The sequence below is a fragment of the Balaenoptera musculus genome, chromosome 14, assembly GCF_009873245.2.
Source record: "Balaenoptera musculus isolate JJ_BM4_2016_0621 chromosome 14, mBalMus1.pri.v3, whole genome shotgun sequence".
NCBI classification, from domain to species: Eukaryota; Metazoa; Chordata; class Mammalia; order Artiodactyla; family Balaenopteridae; genus Balaenoptera; species Balaenoptera musculus.
Genome location: NC_045798.1, coordinates 20,733,501 through 20,754,758, shown reverse-complemented (window position 1 = coordinate 20,754,758; position 21,258 = coordinate 20,733,501). Strand labels below are relative to the sequence as shown.

Genomic DNA, 21,258 nt, shown 5'->3' with positions numbered 1-21,258 from the left:
GTGGACGCCGCGAGTGCGCTTTTCAGGAAGAGGGCCAGAGAGCTGCAGGCCTGCAGCGAAGAGTCGCTCATCACACACTACGCGCCGGGGGCTGGGCACGGAGCAGGACGCGGGGCGCAAATCCGGCGGGGCGGAGCCGAGCAGCGCGCGACCCTCAGCGCGCTCTGGGAGGTAAGGACCGGGGCGGCCTCTCTGGCCCCCACTCCCGCGGGCTCTATGACACTGCGTCGGCTCGCGGGACGGGGCGCGGTTGGCTGAGGAGGAGGAGACCACTTCACGCTGTATATCTCTCAGTAAGCCTCGCGCGGAACTCTCGCGAGAAATAGGAAGTACCGCGCTTGCGCACTGCTGTAGCGTCTGGTGGCTGTGGAAGGTCCGCCGGCGGGTGTGCGAAGGGAGACTGTCCGTGTGGAGGCCACTGCGCCCCCCGCGACTCACCACCATGAGCAGCACTTTAGCTAAGATCGCGGAGATCGAAGCCGAGGTAATGGGCGCTCGAACACTCCGTCCGAGCGTTCCTCTTCGGCGGCGTCTCTCCTGCCTGAACTTCCCTCAGCCTCCTCAGGACCGGGCCCGCGTTCCCCGACTCCCCTCATCCCGGGCCCGCGTTCTACACCTGTGCGCCTTAGTCAGTGCCCCTTTCCAGCGTTCTGCTCCTGTCTGAACATTGTTTCTCTCAGTTTTCTCTTTTTATGTGAGCAACACTGAATCCTATCCCCCCACTTCTGCCCTGACCTGCTCGCGTACTTCAGTATCTTTCCTTATCGTCCCTCGAACCGCCCTCCCCTTCCCCAGTCTCTACTTTGATGACCCCCTTTCCCAGAGTATTGCTCCCGGGAATATGATCTGGATGTAAATTGTCATCTGCGGTGGCTGTTGATTCCACCTGGATTGTTGTGTGATTGTATGGTCTGAAGTGCTCAGAGCTCTTTAAAATCGGTTGGGGCACACCAGGTACAAGCAGTTGGAAAGGAATCAGCAACTGAGTTTTAGTCTAATCTGTGAATGCTGATTGTAATGACTGACCTTGGTCATGTTTCTTCTGTTTGGGCCTCAGCTGTTTGCTCTGTAATGCGGGGAATGGTCTGGGTGATGGAGAGAATGGATTTTTACTCTTTTAAGTCTGACTTAAAATGGGTGTATTGAAGTTAGTAGGACCTAGATAAAAAACATCATTCTCTCAGAGCTGGGGGAGCATTCATTCTGGATGTTTTAACTTGTAGGAACTGCTTCTGATTTATGGCTGTGATTCCTCCCTTATAGATGGCTCGGACGCAAAAGAACAAGGCCACAGCACACCATCTAGGGCTGCTTAAGGCTCGCCTTGCTAAGCTTCGCAGGGAGCTAATTACTCCAAAAGGTGGTGGTGGTGGTGGACCAGGAGAAGGTTTGTGTTTTGCTTCAACTTTCTTTTTTTTGGTGTAATTTTTATTAAAGTAATAAAGGCATATGGTTTAAAAGTAATTTAAAATTTTATATCAAAGTTGATTTGTGTTTCCTAAGCCTAAATTCTTGAATTGTATTTATTTTATTTTATTCTACTGATTTCTTTCTTTTTCTTTTTTTTTTTTGGCCATGCCACGCGGCTTGTGGGATCTTAGTTCCCTGAGCAGGGATCGAACCTGGGCCCTGGCAGCGAAAGCACTGAGTCCTAACCACTGGACCACCAGGGAATTCCCAATTTTACTGATTTCAAAGGCGAATGAATATTCTCTAAGTGAACTAGGGTTTTATTTATGTATATCCTGTACTGATCCAAAATAGATTTACGTTGGCTCACTGAAATATGTAAATAAATAGTCAACAAGATAAAGGAAATTGATACAAAGGGAAATGAAGGTAGAAAGAATAAGTTGAAGCCGAGAGATAAAGTTAGGATGAAAAGTAATGTCATAAGGTCTGTACACTTCTTAGAGAAGGGCCACAAATTTGGCTTTGAATTTGTTTGCAACCCATTGTAAGAAAAGAAAACTCTGTCAGTGACACAGTCCCCAGAGTTTGTAAGAAAAAAAAAGAAACCGATTTTTTAGATCAGTGGTTATATAATATTTGGGCCCTAAATACTGTGGGTACTAGAAAGGTATATAACATGTAGAGGTGTAAAGTTTTTACATCAAACACTCCATTAAATATTGTGAATTGCTATGAGGGAATTTTGTGTGCTTAAGCTCTACCCTAGAGATAAACTGTAAAAAGTTGGAGAAATAGGTTCTAGAGGGATAGGCAACCAGAATGTAAAAGGAATTACATGAGTCTCAACACTCCCAAGGATAACTTTCCTCCTCTTTTTTATATTTGTTGATGTTTTAGGATTTGACGTTGCCAAGACAGGTGATGCTCGAATTGGGTTTGTGGGTTTTCCATCTGTGGGGAAGTCAACACTGCTCAGTAACCTGGCAGGGGTATATTCCGAGGTGGCAGCCTATGAGTTCACTACTCTGACCACTGTACCTGGTGTCATCAGATACAAAGGTGCCAAGATCCAGGTGAGTCAGGCCTGCAGGCCAAGGAAGGGAAGAAATCAATTCTTTCTTTCATTTAAAAAACACTTATTTGGAGCTCTCTATACGCCAGGCCTGATCTTTGATCTACCAGGCCCTCAGTGTCTAGTAGGGGAGATAGAGCAGTACATAAAAACAATAATACAGTGGGATATCGTTTGTGAAAACACAGAGAAAGGAAGGACTCCTTTTTCCACCTGAGGATGGAGGTGGGGGAAGGTCTGGTAAGACAGAAAAAGCTTCATGTAGAAAGTGACAATGGGGTGGGTTTTGAAGTTCAAATAGAATTTCACCAGCTGGAGAATGTAAAGGACAGTTTTAAGCAGCCGTAACCGTGAACAGCCTGCTGTGGTGTGAGCTTAGCTGTGGGACAGGGAGTGGTAGAAACTGAATCTGGAAAGGTAGGTTGGAGCTGAATTATGAAGGATCTTATGTGCCTGCTTAGGAAGTTGAATTTTATCTTGTACATAGCTAGGAGCCATCAGAAACTTTAATAAATACCATGATCAGACCCTTTTTAGAAAATAATTCTTATCTGTGAGGCTTAATGAAGTTGTCGTCTTCAGAAGTTCTCAGATAGATGATAGATTTAGGGCTCCCAAATGAAGAGTCCGCTTGGGTATGAAAGAAGGTATGTGTAAAATATAATAGAACACATTCTGTTTTGGTCCACAGCTAAGAAGGTAAGGTTCTGAATTTCATGGCATTTGAATCTAGACTAGAGGTTCCCCAAATTTCTAGGTTCACAGCACCCTTAGTGTCTCAGCAATTATTTCCTGACAGCTTTTCTGGTCCCAGTAATTTTTTATGGTGCTCCAGGCCAAAAGAAATAACCTAATGGTTCTGTTTGTTAAATAGTTAGATCCAAACAATTATTTATGTCCTTACAGCTACAGTTATTTACTAATGCGATATGGGCACTGTTGGGTACCATATAACTTCTCAAATTTTGGAATCAGATTGGATACTGCCACATTTGTTTCCTTTTCCACACTGATTTTTGTGTGGTGCTTATTTTTTATTTTTTATTTTTTTAAAGGTTAGACTTTATTTTATTGCCTAGATTCTATTTTTTATTTAAATTTATTTATTTTTTTATTATTTTTGGCTGTGTTGGGTCTTCGTTTCTGTGCGAGGGCTTTCTCTAGTTGCGGCAAGCGGGGGCCACTCTTCATCGCGGTGCGCGGGCCTCTCACTATCGCGGCCTCTCTTGTTGTGGGGCACAGGCTCCAGACGTGCAGGCTCAGTAGTTGTGGCTCACGGGCCCAGTCGCTCCACGGCATGTGGGATCCTCCCAGACCAGGGCTCGAACCCGTGTCCCCTGCACTAGCAGGCAGATTCTCAACCACTGCGCCACCAGGGAAGCCTGGTGCTTATTTTTTACCATAGTAATCGCTGAAAAATCCAACTTCCCAAAGATTCAGATCTGATGTGATTGAAAGCAGTGTAGTAGGATCTAATGGTGAAATTGTGAGCTTCTTGGATTTAGTAGTTCCCTTAATGCCTGACAGATATTAAGAACTGCTGTTTCTCTTGAAAATTTAGAACGCCCCGAGTGCCTTGGCACATCGTTTGGAAACTCTTGGTGTAGGCATTTGTTTTCCCTCTTGTTGAGCTACACAGTGAGTTGTGAAGTACATTCATGCTTCTTTATTATAGAATCTGAAGTAGGGAGGGACCAGTGTCCTGGTGGTATTTTCAGTGGCTTTTTTTCTTTCTGGTTAGGTACCCATGCAGATACTGTTAGGACATGTACCTTTCTAGGACTCCATGTCCAAATGTATATAGTAACAAGAATGAGGACACTTGGGCATATCTGGACCATTGCTTAATTTCATCTGGTTTCAGAGTCTTTGGCAGCTCAGAGAGTAACCTCTTTCCTGATGAGATGTTATGGCACCTCTCTCAGGGCTTCTGGGTATATCAGAATAAATAGCCACTTAACCCCTCTCTTTCCTTGTCTTTTCCTCAAAACCTTCATTTATTTCAGTCTCTTGACCTTTTCAGGTTTTTTTCTTCCTTTTTTCCATGGTACTTTCTTTTCCGTCTGTGCCCTCTGCCTCTGTTTTTCCTTCTGACTTTCTCCAGAAACCAAGTTAAGTAAGCATACTAGTATGTGTGTTTAACTGGATTAAAATGCCCTCAAATGTTTTTTTAAAAGGCTGTTTTGTGGCAGAGGACTCATTATCTGTGACTTGGTGGGGAATGGTGTACAAAATTAGAACCGCCTAATAAGAATTATAAAGCGGTAGAGTTCTGTTTTTTTTGTTGTTGTTGTTTGGAAAGAAGATATTTTTAACAATAAAGGTGCCTAAAAATGGAATGGTACCTCTTGAGGTAATTAATTACTATGTCTGGAGGTGTTCAAGTAATGGCTGAACCACCACTTAACCAGGGATGTACATATGTATACATATATATGTGTGTGTGTGTATATATATATATATATATAGACTTGTACATGTACCTGCTTTAATCTCTGAAGGCATTTGAGTTTGAAGTAGGTTAACATCCAATTCTTAAAATCCTACAGTTACATGATTTGAAGAAATATTTTTTATTTTCTCATCTCTTAGTTGGTTGTAATCTGAAATTCAGAAATGTAAAGCATAGACTGTTTTTATTGGATGAAATTTAGTTGTCACATTCAAATAGTTCAATGTAATTTTAAATATTTAAATAGTTTAATGTAATTTTAAATATTTCCCTCTCAAGAAAAGCTAAAGTTAACTTGCTTTTACATTTGTAGGGGCTTCAGTAAATTTCTCCACCATGTTCAGCTGCCATGGTTAGAAAGCTCTTGCTCTCTTGTCTCAGTATAAAGCCTTTTGCTGATGGAATACTTTTTTTTTTTTTTAAGCAGACAGGGATTTACAAAGTGATGGAAGTAGATTACAGAATCTTTGGGAGGGCTGAAGAAATACACTTTAGACTTAATTTCTTGGGAACAACTGATGATAGACTTTTTGTTTTTTCAGACAGCTTTATTGAAATGTAATTCACATACAATAAACTGCACAGGAAGTATACAATTTGATAAGTTTTGACATATCTATACACTGGTGAAAATATCACCACAATCAAGATTGTGAGCATATCATCCCCAAAGTTTCCTTATGCCCCTTTCATCCTGTAGTTTACATGTTAAGAGTTTTATATAAATAAGACCATGTGTAAATATAAATGTACTCTCTTTTTTTTGGCTGGCTTCTTTCACTTAGCATAATTATTTTGAGGTTCTCTTTATCACCCTGCTTCCCCTAATGTTAGCACCTTACATAAACGTAGAATAATTATCAGTAATAGATTAACTCTGGTGCAGTACTAGTCACTAAACTATAGAACTTGTTCGAATTTTTACCAGTTTCCCCACCAATGTTCTTTTTCAAGATTCTATTTGCGATCATCCGATGTTACGTTCGTTTCTTTCTCCTATTCTCCTGCCATCTGTAGTAGTTCCTCAGTCCTGTCCTTCATGATCCTGACACTCTTTTTTATTTATTTATTTATTTATTTATGGCTGTGTTGGGTCTTCGCTGCTGTGCGTGGGCTTTCTCTAGTTGTGGTGAGCAGGGGCTACTCCCCGTTGTGGTGCGTGGGCTTATTGCGGTGGCTTCTCTTGTTGCAGAGCACAGGCTCTAGGCATGCGGGCTCTAGCGCGCAGGCTCAGTAGTCGTGGCGCACGGGCTTAGCTGCTCCGTGGCATGTGGGATCTTCCCGGTCCAGGGCTCGAACCTGTGTCCCCTGCATTGGCAGACAGATTCTTAACCACTGCGCCACCAGGGAAGCCCTATCCTGACACTCTTAAAAGAGTGCTGATTAGTTATTTTGTAGACTGTTCCTCAATTTGGATTTCTCTGATGTTTTCTCATGATTATACTGAGGTATTATATTTTTTTGGCAAGCATACTACAGAAATGGTGGTATGTCCTTCTCAGTGCATCTTAGGGATTCATGATGTTAGTATATATTATTGGTAATGTTTACTCCCATCAGTTGGTTAAAGTGGTGTCTGTGGGGTTTCTCTACTGTAAAGCTATTATCTTTCTTTTTGTAGTTAATAAATATCTTGGGGGAGATACTTTGAGAAGATACAAATCCTGTTTCACAAACTTGCCCACTCATTTTAGCATTCATCTGGATCTCATCTGCAAGTTATTACTGTGCTTCTTGCTTAATGGTGATTCTCTATTTTTCTCTTTCCTACTACATTTGTTAATTGGAATTCTATTATATGGAGGAGCTGTTCCTTCTCTCCCATTTATTTATTGAATTTGTGTCATTGTGGGCTCATGGATATTTATCTTATTTTATGGATTATAATCCAGTACTACCATTATTTTATTACTCAAATTGTTCCAGGTATGACTATTAGGAACTCCTTCAGGTTGGCTCCTTTGTTCTTTCCAGAGACCCCCATCTTTTTGTGTGTAATTCCTTATTTTTTGGTACCACATGATGTTCCAGGCTAATCTTATATTTTCCCTGCCCCAGCCCTGGAATCAGTCACTTCTGAAGGAGCGCTCGTTTCTTTTATTGGAGGCAGATGTTTAGAAATCAAGATCTGGTGTGCTCATTAGCCCCCATGTAGCCTTTTAAATCAGTGTAACTAAAGTTTCCAAGTCAAGGCAGGTGTATTGAACATAAATTACGTTTTTTGAAAGAGAAAGGGTAGCTCAATTTAACTGATGTATCAGTTTTAGAGGAGGTAATGTTATTTATTATGTAGTGAGGAATAGGAAGGACATTTTGAGCAGGTTCTTGAATGGAAAAGTTGAACTCTCTAAGCACCTCCTGAGTTCGTTCTTTTTCCTTGTGGTTTATTTAATGTGAAGTTTATTTCTGTAATATCAGATATGCTTATAGCAAAGGCTAGTTATTGTTGTTGTTGCTGTTTTTTGGCCTTGCCGCGAGGCTTGTGGGATCTTAGTTCCCAGACCAGGGATCGAACCCGGGCCCTCGGCAGTGAAAGCACGGAGTCTTAACCACTGAACCGCCAGGGAATTCCCCAGCAAAGGCTAGTTTTAGATGATGTTTTGATAAGCTGCAACTATATACCTGTCTCTTCATGTGGATAATTCAGTATTGGCCATACAGTAGTATGGCCCTTGGTATTTTCAGATTTTACATATGCTCTTAACAGACTCTCAAGGGCTTATAACTATAGTTTGTGAATTTGAATCATGTGTGCTATGGATTTGGTTTTGATGTTCTCATCATTAAGTACATACACTGTGACTTCTGTGAAGTTTTACTTTATTGCATTTCCTGGGCAATTGAGTGGTCATTTTCAACTGGGGACACCTATCAGAGTCACCCATGGAGCCTTTTGAAATACAGATCAATATCTGAATCCTACTTTGACCCTTCCAAATCAGAATATACATGGATGAAGCTCAGATATCTGCATTTTTAATTGTTTTATAGGTGATTATTATGTGCTTGCCTGATTAAGAATGGCTGCAGAAATTTTTGTGAACTGGAGGATTCACAAAGGTCTCAGGATTTATTGCTTGTGAATGTCATGATCCAGTTATTATCTATAGTAAGGAATTTGTATGGAGGATCAACCTTCTGAAAAGTGGGGGAATATTGAAAAATATTAATGTAGAATAATGGATTCAGGCCCCCAAAATGTGGATTATAATCTTGTTTATTAAGACTGTGACTTTGGGCAAACCACTTAACCTCTATGAATCTCAACCAGTATCCTTATTCACAGACTTACTAGGCATTTTGAACTAGATAAAGTATGTAAGAACCTTGCAGCTGACATTTAGTAGATGCTTAGTAAAAGTAAGATTTACACATTCACTTACAAGGAAGATTGGATTTGGATCTCCTAAGTTTTGAATACTTGAGAAATAAATCATTCTGTTTGATCTGTTCAGATTTATAATCAATTTTTCCTTTTCTCTCCTTAATCTTCCAGCTTCTGGATCTCCCAGGTATCATTGAGGGTGCCAAGGATGGGAAAGGTAGAGGCCGTCAAGTCATTGCAGGTGAGTGTTCCAGGGCCACCGTCCTGGGATATCATCCCTTTACTGGGTACTGTTCCTTTAGATGGGACTGTTGGGCTTGGAGTTGGTACCACAATGAAGGGCATAGTTTTACCTGACTTCTCACTGGAGTAGAATGTCGGAACTTGAAGGGACCTCAGAGAGTAACAGTCCAGATCCCCATTTGCAGAGAAACACTAAGGACAGGAGAAGTGAAGTGCGTTGGTGCAGTGTTGCACTGTTGTGGCAGATTCAGAGCTAGAACTCAGGTTTCCTGACTCCCACCTATGCCTTTTCTTCTTCTTTCCTTTTTATTTAAAGTAAAATACTATAAAAGGATAATCATAGGGGAATTCCCTGGCAGTCCAGTGGTTAGGACTCTGCACTCTCACTGCCGAGGGCCCGGGTTCAATCCCTGGTCGGGGAACTAAAATCCCACAGGCTGCAAGGCACGGCCGAAAAAAAAAAAAAAAAAGGGTAATCATAAATTGCAATAATCTGCTACCCCACCTCTTTTCACCTTTACTGTCATTCCCCATTGGCAGGTACTGTCAAGTCTTCAACTGTTTCTTCTATTTCATATTTTAAAATGTTATGCTTATATTGCTATTTCATGATTAATTAATTTTAGATACCATCTATTGGTTTCATGTTATGGTAGGAAATTAGCTCTCTCATACTCCATGTCTCTTTTCCTATTCTTTCAAAGAAGTTGTATCATAATTTTTAGTTAACTCATTAGTCATGGTATATATTATTATGTAATGACTGTCTGACTTTTGTTGTGCTGAGATAAGTAGTGTGTTATGACTTGGTTTCTTTTCTGTTGATATCTGTTTTTGAAGTTTGTTTTTCATGGAGTTAATAATTGGTTCTTGTTTTATTTTGTTTACTTTTCTGTTTGTTAATATTTTTCAAATGTTCCAATAGATCAAATGCCTATTAATCAATAGTTTTCTAGATACTTGAATACAGTTCCAAATACAGTCTTACTGATTTCATTATCTCCCCTCAACCCTGACACTACCTTCCTTTACCCTTTGTCTTTATGCTTCAATCTGGATTGGTTGCTTTCTAGACCAACACTGTCCAGTAATGGAAATGTTCTACAGTAATGGAAATGTTTTGAATTTGTGCTGTCCAATATGGTAGTTGTAGGCATGTGTGGCTGTTGAGCACTTAAAGTGTGCCTGGTGCAATTGAGTAACTGAATTTTAAATTTTATTGAATTTTAATTAAATTTGAATAGCCCCAGGTGGCTAGTGGATGCTGTATTGGATAATGCAGCTCTAGGCTTTTGGCATGGCTGTCGTCCTGAGATTTTCTTTTGTGTTCTTGTGTGGGATCCCCTATTTCTTAGAGTCAGCGTCTTACCTTTTTTGGGTTATTTTCATGTTCTGCTGAAGCACATTCTTTAGAAACTTACTGAAAAAGAGTGAATGATAGGTACATTGTTCTGGTTTTTCTTTTCATGTTTGAAAATATTTTTATTCTACCCTTATATTATTAATTTAGCTATTTATGGAATTATAGGTTTGAAGTCATTCATGGATGACTATCAGAAACATTATGCTAAATTAAAAGAGCCAGGCACAAAAGACTAGATTTTGTATAATTCAATTTATATGAAATTCTAAAACATGCAACTTAATCTATGGTGACAGAAAAGCAGATCAGTGGACTTCCCTGGTGGCGCAGTGGTTCAGAATCTGCCTGCCAATGCAGGGGACACGGGTTCGAGCCCTGCTCTGGGAAGATCCCACATGCCGCGGAGCAACTAAGCCGTGCGCCACAACTACCGAGCCTGTGCTCTAGAGCCCATGAGCCACAACTACTGAGCCCGCATGCTGCAACTACTGAAGCCCACGTGCCTAGATCCCGTGCTCTGCAACAAGAGAAGCCACTGCAATGAGAAGCCCGCATACCGCAACAAGAGAAAGCCCGTGCACAGCAGCAACGAAGACCCAACACAGCCAAAAATAAATAAATAAATTAAAAAAAAAAAAAAGAAGGAAAGCAGATTAGTGGTTGACTGGGAATTGAGGGGAAGATTGATTGCAAAGGGGTATAAGGGAACTTTTAGAGGTGATGGAGATACTCTGAATCTCAGTTGCTGTGGTGTTTATACAGGTATATACATTTGTCATCAAACCATGTGCTTAACACTATTTATTTTTTATAAATTATATCTCAAAAAAGTCGACAAAAAATATGCTAACTGGATAATCTTATTCTTTTAGAATTCTTACTGTTTTAAATCTTTCTGAATTTTTTCAGGGATTCAGGTTATTGCCTGGTTTGTATCTTCATTCCAAATTATTTTTCTACTAGTGTATCTAGAAGTTGACACATCCTCTAGATACACTAATAGAAAACAAAGAATACATTGCAGATTGACTTCTGGCATAAATCTTTGGAAAGCTTAAGAACTTCATGTGTGTCTGTGTATTTATTAAAAAATCCTTTGTCTCAAGTGTAGGAACTCTATACCACCCCTCCCCCTTTTGGAGTATTTGAATTATGTTAAGTCTTTAATGAGCTTTGAAAAAAATTTTATTTTCAATCCTTCAGTGGCCAGAACGTGTAACTTGATCTTGATTGTTCTGGATGTCCTGAAACCCTTGGGACATAAGAAGATAATAGAAAATGAGCTGGAAGGCTTTGGCATTCGCTTAAACAGCAAACCCCCCAACATCGGCTTTAAGAAGAAGGATAAAGGAGGCATTAATCTCACGGCCACTGTAAGTGGAAAACGTGATATGGGGCAGGTTGCTGAAGGGACTGGGGTGGAGAGTGGATTGTGGTACATGGACATTGACATTTGGAAATTGCCTGGCTTCTCCCAGCACTAATTGAGGTAACCAATGATGTCGTAATGACTGAGAGAGTAGGACAAGAGTCGGTCTCAGACTGACTTACCTTTGTGACTTTATTTCTTCCTTTGGGTTATTTGGGGTGGTATGGGACTAAAGACCAATATTATGTTTGCATGAAGTAGATGGCTGCAGATATCATCTATTTTCATTCATTCAGCACAGATTTATAGAGCACCTACCATGGGCCACACATTGTTTTAGGCTTTCAGGGGGAATGGAAGAGGGAGCAAAATAGACAAAAATTCCTGCGCTTATATTCTAATGGGGAAAGTAGCAAACAGAATTAATGAGTGATTATAGTATATTAGATAATGATAAACTAAGGACAGAAGTAAACTAGGGAAAGAGGATGGAGAGTGTTGGTGGGAGGGTTGCAGTTTTAAGTAGGTTGATCAGAGAAATCTTCACTGGGGTGACATGAAGGAGTGAACCAAATGAATATCTTGAGGAAGAGCATTTCATGTAGAGGGAACATCCAAGTGCAAGGCCCTGAGGTAGAGGGTTCCTTTGCACGTTTGAGGAACAGCAGAGTGAGCAGGCAGGAGAGTGGTAAGAAACAAAGTCATAGCATAGGGCCAAACGTGCTTTTACTTTGCAGGAGATGGGTAACTTTTGGTTGGGTTCCAGTCTGTGGAGTAAAATTGATTCAGGTTTTAATGGAATCAATCTCGCTGTTTGTTGAGAACAGACTGAAATGGGTTAAGTACAGAAGCACAGAACCCATTTAAGAGGTTATTGCAATAATCTAGTCAAGAAGTGATGGCTTCTTAGACCAGAGTTGTAACATTGGAGGAGATGTGGAGTGGTTGATTGTGGAAAGATTTTGGAAATAGTTGGTAGGAATTACAGCTGGACTGGATATGGGTTGTCAGAGAAGGAGGTGATGGTGAGTTTTTGTCCTGAGCTAGAAAAATGGACTCTCATGACTAAAATAGGACTTTGTGTAGAATAGGTTTGGAGAGGAGGGGAAGATCAGATGTTCAGTTTGAGATGCCAGTAACACTCAAATTAGACCTCCAAGTGTTACTGTCAAATAGGCATGTGAGGAATGATCTGGGTTGGAGCTATACATTTAGTGGTTATCAATTTTAAAGCCATGAGCTTAGCTGACATAACTTAGCTGAGGAAGCAAGTATAAATAGAAAAGAGGTTCAAGGATTGAGCTTTGTGACACCTCCCTCCATCCCCCACAATGATTAGATGCTGGGAGATGGGAAGAATCAGCAAATAAGACATCTCAGACAAAGAAGAAGGAAAACTGGAAGAGTTTGGAATCCTGGAAGCCAATTAAAGAAAGTGTTGCAGATTGGTAGAACGATCAGTTCTGTCAAATGCTGCTTCTAAGTCATATAATTGAGGACTGAGAATTTCCTACAACATTTAACATTCTAGAGGTCCAGATTATTTGACTGGCATAGGTTTAAGCTGTCCTGCCCAAAAGATCTTTTCTATTATCCTGTCATAATGTTTGAACATTCTTTCTGTATTTTTGCTAAGGCTGCCATAATAAAGTACTATATAGACTGGGTGGCTTGAACAACAGAAATTTAATTCTCTTAATTTTGGAGACTGGATATCTGACATCAAGGTGTGAGCAGGACTGGTTTCTTCTGAGGCCTCTCTCCTTGGCTTGTAGATGGCTGTCTTCTCCTCTACTTCATATGACCTTCCCCTCTGTGTCTGTGTCCTAATCTCCTTTTCTTGCAAGGATGTGAGTCACACTGGATTAGGGCCCACCCATACGGCCTCATTTTAATTTAATTACCTCTTTAAAGACCCTATCTCCAGTCACATTCTGAGATACTGGGGTTAGGTCTTCAACATATGAATTTGGGTGGGGATGGGGACACAATTCATACCATAGCACCTTCCTTTAAGAAGGAAGATTTTTAGTGGTTTTTTTTTCTCCAAACGAAAGATTTTTAGTTTTTGAGTATTTCCTACTAAGAGTCAGATACTCTCATCCAGGATAATGGTCTTTAGAAATAAGTTTGCACCTTATCTAGGATTATCCAGGTACATCAGTAGATACTCTTAGGAGGTTTTTTTTTTGCTCTCTGACCAGTCATTGTCTTCTATGCCCATTCAGTGCCCTCAGAGTGAACTGGATGCTGAAACTGTGAAGAGCATTCTGGCTGAATACAAAATCCATAATGCTGATGTGACTCTGCGTAGTGATGCCACAGCAGATGACCTCATTGACGTGGTGGAAGGAAACAGGTACTGACTAAATGTGCCTGAGTTTGAATTTGAAGCCTTGTAATAGAAACAACATTGGATTATGAATCTGGCAAACATTGATTCTAACTCCAGTTGTGCCGTTATCTTAAATAATAGTGGGCCTTGCTTTCTTTAGCTGTAAAATGAAGGGTTGGTCTTGATTGCTGACATCCTTCTTTGCTCTGCAATTTGATCCTGATAATCTAATTGCTTGTTTCAGTTACTTGCTGTGAACTAGGCTATCCCCTAAGCTCTGTGTCATATGATGGTCGAAGAGGGTAGGTTCTCAATCTGCTCTCACAGAATTAATCCATCTGAGAAATCCTGTAGGCTGTTCTGCAGAACTGAGAGCAGACTGGCTGTGTCTATTTTCTCTAAGGGAACAGAGCTGAAACCCTATTCCATGAGACATTACTATTACTAGTATTTGAAATTAAATAATAATTGAAACTACTGTTAAAATTATTTCTGGCATTTTAAAATAAATAAATAAATTTATTTATTTATTTATTGCTGCATTGGGTCTTCGTTGCTGCACGCGGGCTTTCTCTAGTTGCGGCAAGTGGGGGCTACTCTTCGTTGCAGTGCGCGGGCTTCTCATTGCGGTGGCTTCTCTTGTTGTGGAGCATGTACTCTAGGCGCGCAGGCTCAGTAGCTGTGGCTTGCAAGCTCTAGAGCACAGGCTCAGTAGCTGTGGCACATGGGCTTAGTTGCTCCACGGCATGTGGGATCTTCCTGGACCAGGGTTCAAACCCATGTTCCCTGCATTGGCAGACGGATTCTTAACCACTGCGCCACCAGGGAAGTCCATTTCTGGCATTTTGAAACAAATAAAAGCTAGTGCTTTGAGTTACGTGTTTTGGAAGTGAGGTAATTGAAGCCTGAGAAGTTGTGACTTGCCTAATTATTAGTAACCTTAGCTGCCCTATTGATTGAACATTAGGATTATGACATTGCTAGATGTTGTATTAAAAAATTTTTTTTTATTCTTTAAAAGTTATATTATTAGAAATATATTTACATTCTTACAGTTCATAAAACAACTCTGGGAACTGGACTCTGAGACTTGCCCAGGGACACATGTCTAGAAAGCGACAGAGCTGGGAATAAATTCATTCTTTGTGACTCCAAAGCTTGTGTTCTTTCCACTGCAGGATGCTTTCTCAGTAATTAGTTGCATGACTAGGGACTACGGCTTGAGTTTTGTTACTTCTCAACCCATAGTTCACTTTTTGGATGTTCTGCCTTATTTTGGTAGGAAGCTTTTTCTTTTTTTGGCTGACTTTCTTATGATCCCATTTAAGAGTCTCTGATTTGGGGTCCTGGGTGAGAGGGTGCTGATAATCAGACTGACAGTCTTGTCCACAGCTCCAGACTCACATACTGTTTTTCTTCTACAGAGTCTATATCCCCTGTATCTATGTGTTAAATAAGATTGATCAGATCTCCATTGAGGAATTGGATATCATCTATAAGGTGCCTCACTGTGTACCCATCTCTGCGCATCACCGCTGGAATTTTGATGACCTGTTGGAAAAGATCTGGGACTATCTGAAACTAGTGAGGATGTAAGTCTTAGTGGATAGGGTAATATTACTGTAGGATTTAAATCAGACTGTCCTAAAATGATACCCTCTGGAGCTCATTAACATAATCTATTTTTGGAGATATAAATAAGTTAATTCCTATCATCTGTGAGGCTATATTGAGGGCACTTTCTTCCTCAAGATAGAGGTTATCTGGGTCTGATCTCTGGGGTGATGGAGGGTTGATTTGCATTCACACATGAAACATTCCAAGAAGTAGGCAACCTCTGTTCCCTCTGTGTTCTAGTTACACCAAACCCAAAGGCCAGTTGCCAGATTACACATCCCCAGTGGTGCTGCCTTACTCCAGGACCACAGTGGAGGATTTCTGCATGAAGATTCACAAAAACCTTATCAAAGAATTTAAATAGTAAGTATCGTGGGCCCATGGTGCCTTCTTTTCCCTGTGAGGTACTGGTTCTACTAATAATTCTTAGGATAGTATTATAGAAATTAGGCATCAGGAGATGCTTGCTTGGTTAGAACTTTGCAGTGTCTTCTTAAAACCATGCCAGCTTGGAGCAGGAAGAACCCTAAAAGCCTTTTCAGGTTGGGAGGGCTGACAGTACAAAGTGCTCTGACTTTCTCTTTTTAATTCGTCTTCCTCTTGGCAAACACAAAATGTTAATTCTTCCTGCCAGCATTATACTGGGCTTCACTGGGTACTGAGGGCCTCTCTAAACCTTTTGCATGACCAAATCCCCCTGATCTTTCTCATACTCCTCACTGCTGATACAGGTGGAATTTTTTTTTTTTTTCCCCCCACAATGTGTGGCATGTGGGATCTTAGTTCCCTGACCAGGGATTGAACCCATGCCCCCTGAATTGGAAACACGGAGTCTTAACCACTAGACCACCTGGGAAGTCCCGAAAAATACTTCTTTTAACATCTTATTTTGAACTAATTTTAGACTTACAGAATAGTTGCAAAAATAGTAATAGAGTTTCCTTATATTCTTCACCCTACTTTTCCTAACATTATCAGCTCACATAAGCATAATACAATCATCAAGAACAGAGGTTAGCATTGGTCCAATATTATTAACTAAACTATAGACCTTATTTGAATTTTAATACCTTTGCTACCAGCATCCTCTTTGTGTTTCAGGAATCTACATGGGATTTTAGCTGTTACTTCTCCCTAGTCTTCCAGTCTCCCAGTAATATTTCCTTAAGTCTTTCAGTGTCTTTGATCTTGACCCTTTTGAAGAGTATTGATCAGTTATTTTGTAGAATGTCCCTCACTTTGGGTTTGTCTAATGTTCTCTCATGATTGAAGTGAGATTATGCATTTTTGGTAAGAATACCACAAAAATGATGATGTGTCCTCAGTTTGCATCATATCACCGGATTCATGATGTTGATGTATCTTATTTTTTTTTAAAAACTTATTTATTTATTTTTGACTGCGTTGGGTCTTAGTTGCTGCGCGCAGGCTTTCTCTAGTTGCGGGGAGTGGGGGCTACTTTTCATTGCAGTGCACGGGCTTCTCATTGTGGTGGCTTCTCGTGGAGCACGGGCTCTAGGCGTGCAGGCTTCAGTAGTTGTGGCTCGTGGGCTCTAGAGCGCAGGCTCAGTAGTTGTGGAGCATGGGCTTAGTTGCTCCGCGGCATGTGGGATCTTTCTGGACCAGGGCTCGAACCCTTGTCGCCTGCATTGGCAGGCAGATTCTTAACTGCTGCACCACCAGGGAAGCCTGATGTTGATATATCTTATTGATGGTAATATTTACTTTGATAACTTGGTTATGTTGGTGTTGGCTGGGTTTCTCTACTGTAAAGATACTGTTCTCTCTTATTTGATAAATGTCTTGGGGAGGTACTTTGAGACTATGAAGATGTGTTTCTCTTCAGATGTTTACCTGCTGATTTTAACATCTATGGTGGAGCTTGTCGGCACATATATTGCTGTGTTGTTTGCTTAATGGTGATTCTTTATTTCCCTCTTTCATTTTACATTTATTTATTGGAATTCTATTGTGAGTTACAGCTAGCTCTTCTCCCCTGTTTATTAATTTAATTCATAATTTATTTATATTAGTATGAGCTCTTGGATATTTATTCAATGGTGTTATAATCCAATCCTGTCATTATTTTGTCACTCAAGTTGTTCCAGCTTTTGCCGTTAGGAGCTCCTTCAGATTGGCTCCTGTGTTCTTTTGATAGGCTGCCATCTTTTTTTTTTTTTTTTTTTTTATTTATGGCTGTGTTGGGTCTTCGTTTCTGTGCGAGGGCTTTCCCCAGTTGCGGCAAGTGGGGGCCACTCTTCATCGCGGTGCGCGGGCCTCTCACCATCGTGACCTCTCTTGCTGCGAAGCACAGGCTGCAGATGCGCAGGCTCAGTAATTGTGGCTCACGGGCCCAGTTGCTCCGCGGCATGTGGGATCCTCCCAGACCAGGGCTCGAACCCGTGTCCCCTGCACTGGCAGGCAGACTCTCAACCACTGCGCCACCAGGGAAGCCCAAGCCATCTTTTTTTTTAAACATTTCCTTACCTTCTGGCACTACTAGATATTCCTGATTCATAGTGATTTTTCCTACACCAGCCCTGAAATCAGTCACTTATCCAAGAAGCCTGGGTTTACGAGATCTGTGTGCTAGGCATCCTCATTGTTAGTGGGCTGTTGTTGCTTGTAGGCCCTCTTAGCAGACAGAGGTAGGAAATATATGTAAGGATACTAACCTGTGCTTACAAGTACATCTGTATTTCTTTATCTCTCTTGTTTTATGTATCTATATTTAATTTACCCATCCATCCTTATCTATCTATATTAAGAACCATCAGTTTATTTATTGTTACCTCTGATTCCAGTTCAACACCACAGGGTTCATTTTAGCCTTCTCCTTTTTCTTATTTTAACTTCTCTCTCCAGCAGTGAGAAACGTGGCTGTCATTATCTATAATCTACTTATTTAATTCTAGTATATATAAAAAGTAGTTCAGACCTGCAACCTATAATTCTGTGAGAAATATTTTAACTAACTGAATTACAGTATTTATGAATAATTCTTTTTATCTTTACAGGCTGAAATTTTAAAAATTGTTTTAAATACAAGAGAAAATAGAAAATAATTGTAGAAAATTAGGAAAGCATAGAAATAGTTTTTATTTTATTTTATTTTATTTATTTATTTTTGGCTGCATGGCATGAGGGATCTTAGTTCCCTGACAGAGATCGAACCCATGCCCCCTGTAGTGGAAGCGTGGAGTCTTAGCCACTGGACTGCAGGGGAAGTCCAGAAATAGTTTTTAAAACATTAATACTTGTTTCTGACCCTAAGAATACTGAAAGAGTGAAGTCCTTTATTAAGCTTCACATTCCTTTTATCAAAAATAACTGTATCCACACACAGGTGCTAATTTCTGCTGCCCTCAAATCATTATATTTTGGCACATACTTGAATCAGTGAAGGAGAATCTTGGGAGAAGTTAGACATTTTCTTTTTTCAAAATTTATAGATTTCTGGATAGTTCCTGCCTTCCATAGTAACAGAACACTGTTCAAAGCCTCTGAATTGTAGCTTAACCAAGGAATTAAATGAAAGGGGAGAAAAATATTTTGGAGAAGAGACATATGAAAGCAAATAGAATTTTATTTGGTCACTATTTTCCTGTTTTTGTTTTTAAATTATTGCACAAATAGCATTTTAACTGTCTTAATAATAAAAAAAAATTCAGCTTTAGGCCTACTAATTATGACGTGTCCCTGTTGCATTCCCTTTGTGTCCTTGACCACATGCACACATCCTTTGATAATTTACTATATAAACGTTTCCTCTGTGTTATAAGATTTATATATTTAATTTTTATAACCATAGTTTTCCTATCTTTTGCTACTTATGTAAGTTTCTAGTCTTAAACGCACAGACCTTTCCCTTTTTATTTCTTTAATCCAAAGTAGGATTAATGATTATATGGCTTATGTATGTTTTGCTGCATTGCTTTCCGAAAGGTCTGACCTGTTACATTTGCCATCAGCAAAATACAAGGCACTGACCTCTATTGCAGGCATGAATTTGACTGCTAAAAATTAGTTTTCTAACTTTAGATAGTAAAATGGTTACGTTGCATTTATCTTGCTTGTTAGTACATTGAAAGATTTTATATATATTTGTTTTACTAATGGTGATGTATCTGTTCTTGTTATTTGTTTATCTGTTTTTTAAAAAAGTGAAATCTTGTTTAGTTGATTATCTTTTGGGGGGAATATAGATTTTTAAAGCAAAGACAATATAAAAATAATATGGCCAACGTTTTCTACCCCTTGGTACATAGTTCTTAGTCTCCGTGAGGCTGGTCTCAGTGTCTTGTTCACTCATTGAAGCCCATGGATAAAAATTACCTTCCTATATTCTAAGAAATCAGGAGACCTATCAGTTATGGTTGCTTGATAGGGAAGGAGAGTTTTCCTAGTTTGGCTGAGGAAGGAGGTCCTACATTTCTTATCAGTACCCACTGATGGTTTCAGTAGACCCCATAAAAACTGGTATTCTCTAACAGTCTGTAACTGACATTGCATTTGTAGGAATCAATTTCCAATCAGTTATTTCAGGGTTTTTCTCTATTACAAACCTATGCTTTCTCCTTTTAATTTTAAATTAGTCTTGTCATACTTCTCATTTGTATTTTTTCTCTTTGACTTTCATAAGTTGGCTTTGGAGCAAGAGGAACCACACAACTTGCGAAAATCTTTGCCACTTTTTATGTGAAGGCTCCAGTGTGCTACACTGCTTGGGAAGCTAAAGCCTTTGGGCTTTGACTGGGGACAGGGGACCTTGGATATTGCAGGCCTTTGGCTCTTAAGAGCTGGAATGCTAAATCTGAGCAGAAAGTGGCACCTAGGTAGATAGAAGCTAGGTGATTATTTACACTAACTGTTCTTTTTTTCCTTCCATACAGCGCTCTGGTGTGGGGTCTCTCTGTGAAACACAATCCTCAAAAAGTGGGTAAAGACCATATGTTGGAGGACGAGGATGTCATTCAGATTGTGAAGAAGTGACACCATCCCCTTCACCATCTGCCGGGCCAACCATGGCAGCTTTCTCCATGATCAAACACCTGACTCCAAGCCCCTCCTGGCTTTGGCAGCCACTGGATCAGGATACAGGGGAGGGAGATGGAGGCACCCAAATTGGAACTTCACTTGGCTTAACTTGGTGTCACCTTGTATGTTGAGCTGCATAAAGGATCTGGTAGGCCAGTTCACGTGTCATTGTCAGAATTTGTTTTGAGAAGGACTGAATGAGGATGGGTATGTGTAGTGAGGCAGCTGCAGAAGGAGTACTTGGGAGCTTGGTCTTGTATGTGAAATGGGTAAAAATGTGACTGCAACATCTCACTTGATGGTTAGTTGTGAGAAACCCTTCCAACTCAGTGTGGGGTTTGGTCCTTTCAGGTGGTCTTTCCCAGATGATACTGGAGAAAGGAAGGACTTGATGTAAGTTAACTGATTATTCCCTGCAAGGCTAGCCATTTTGGGAGATGTGTATGTAGTGTGTGGTTGAGTAAAATACTCTGACCAGGCACATCAGGCTTTGAATGTCAGGCTCACCTCTAATGAACTGTGGAATCCTGCATAAATTACTCAGTCTCTATAAGCTTCAGTTTCTCATGTAACATGGAGATGGTAATAAACAATTACCCTTCTAGAGTGGAGATTCTTAGTGTTAAGAGAGATGGTACTTGTAAAATGCTTACTAGCACAGTATCTGGCATATACGTACTTGGTGAATGTTGGCTCTTGTTTTCACTGGTTCCTTTCCTTTAATTAGGGCACAGCTGTGTATCAGTGTTGGGCTGAAAGTTGAGCTGAACCATGCTGCCAGCTGGGCGCCACTAAGTGTCTCCCTTCCCATAGCCTAGCCCTTCTCCTGAACTCCCATGGCAGCCCTGGCCCCAACCACATAACCCGAGTGAAAGCATGGAGGCAGAACATTGCAAGTGAGGCAACCAGTGTGATCAGAGCAGGTTTGTGGGTACGCATATGTATGGAGGTGGGAGGTTAGGTTATAAGGAGGGGTGGGGTCAAGACTACTTGAGAGGGTACTAAGGACATAATTAGAGGTTTTAGACTGGG

The 21,258-nt window shown here is 40.5% G+C and overlaps 1 protein-coding gene across 1 annotated transcript; it reads left to right on the top strand.

Annotated features, from left to right (window-relative positions):
• Positions 1-299: 299 nt before the first annotated feature.
• On the top strand, positions 300-20,383 carry DRG1 (developmentally regulated GTP binding protein 1). The gene is made up of 9 exons (XM_036823969.1): positions 300-484; positions 1,264-1,387; positions 2,311-2,486; positions 8,434-8,503; positions 11,072-11,241; positions 13,466-13,596; positions 14,997-15,164; positions 15,430-15,552; positions 20,082-20,383. Exons 1-9 carry the CDS (start codon positions 443-445, stop codon positions 20,179-20,181), a joined length of 1,104 nt encoding a protein of 367 aa, XP_036679864.1. The 5' UTR covers positions 300-442; the 3' UTR covers positions 20,182-20,383.
• Positions 20,384-21,258: the final 875 nt, after the last annotated feature.

Excerpts from the sequence above, each read along its gene's own strand:
- DRG1 (XM_036823969.1), top strand. The coding sequence starts at position 443 with ATGAGCAGCACTTTAGCTAAGATCGCGGAGATCGAAGCCGAG. Across the intron at positions 13,597-14,996 it reads GACGTGGTGGAAGGAAACAG|AGTCTATATCCCCTGTATCT; the intron begins GTACTGACTAAA and ends TTTCTTCTACAG. Across the intron at positions 15,165-15,429 it reads TATCTGAAACTAGTGAGGAT|TTACACCAAACCCAAAGGCC; the intron begins GTAAGTCTTAGT and ends TCTGTGTTCTAG.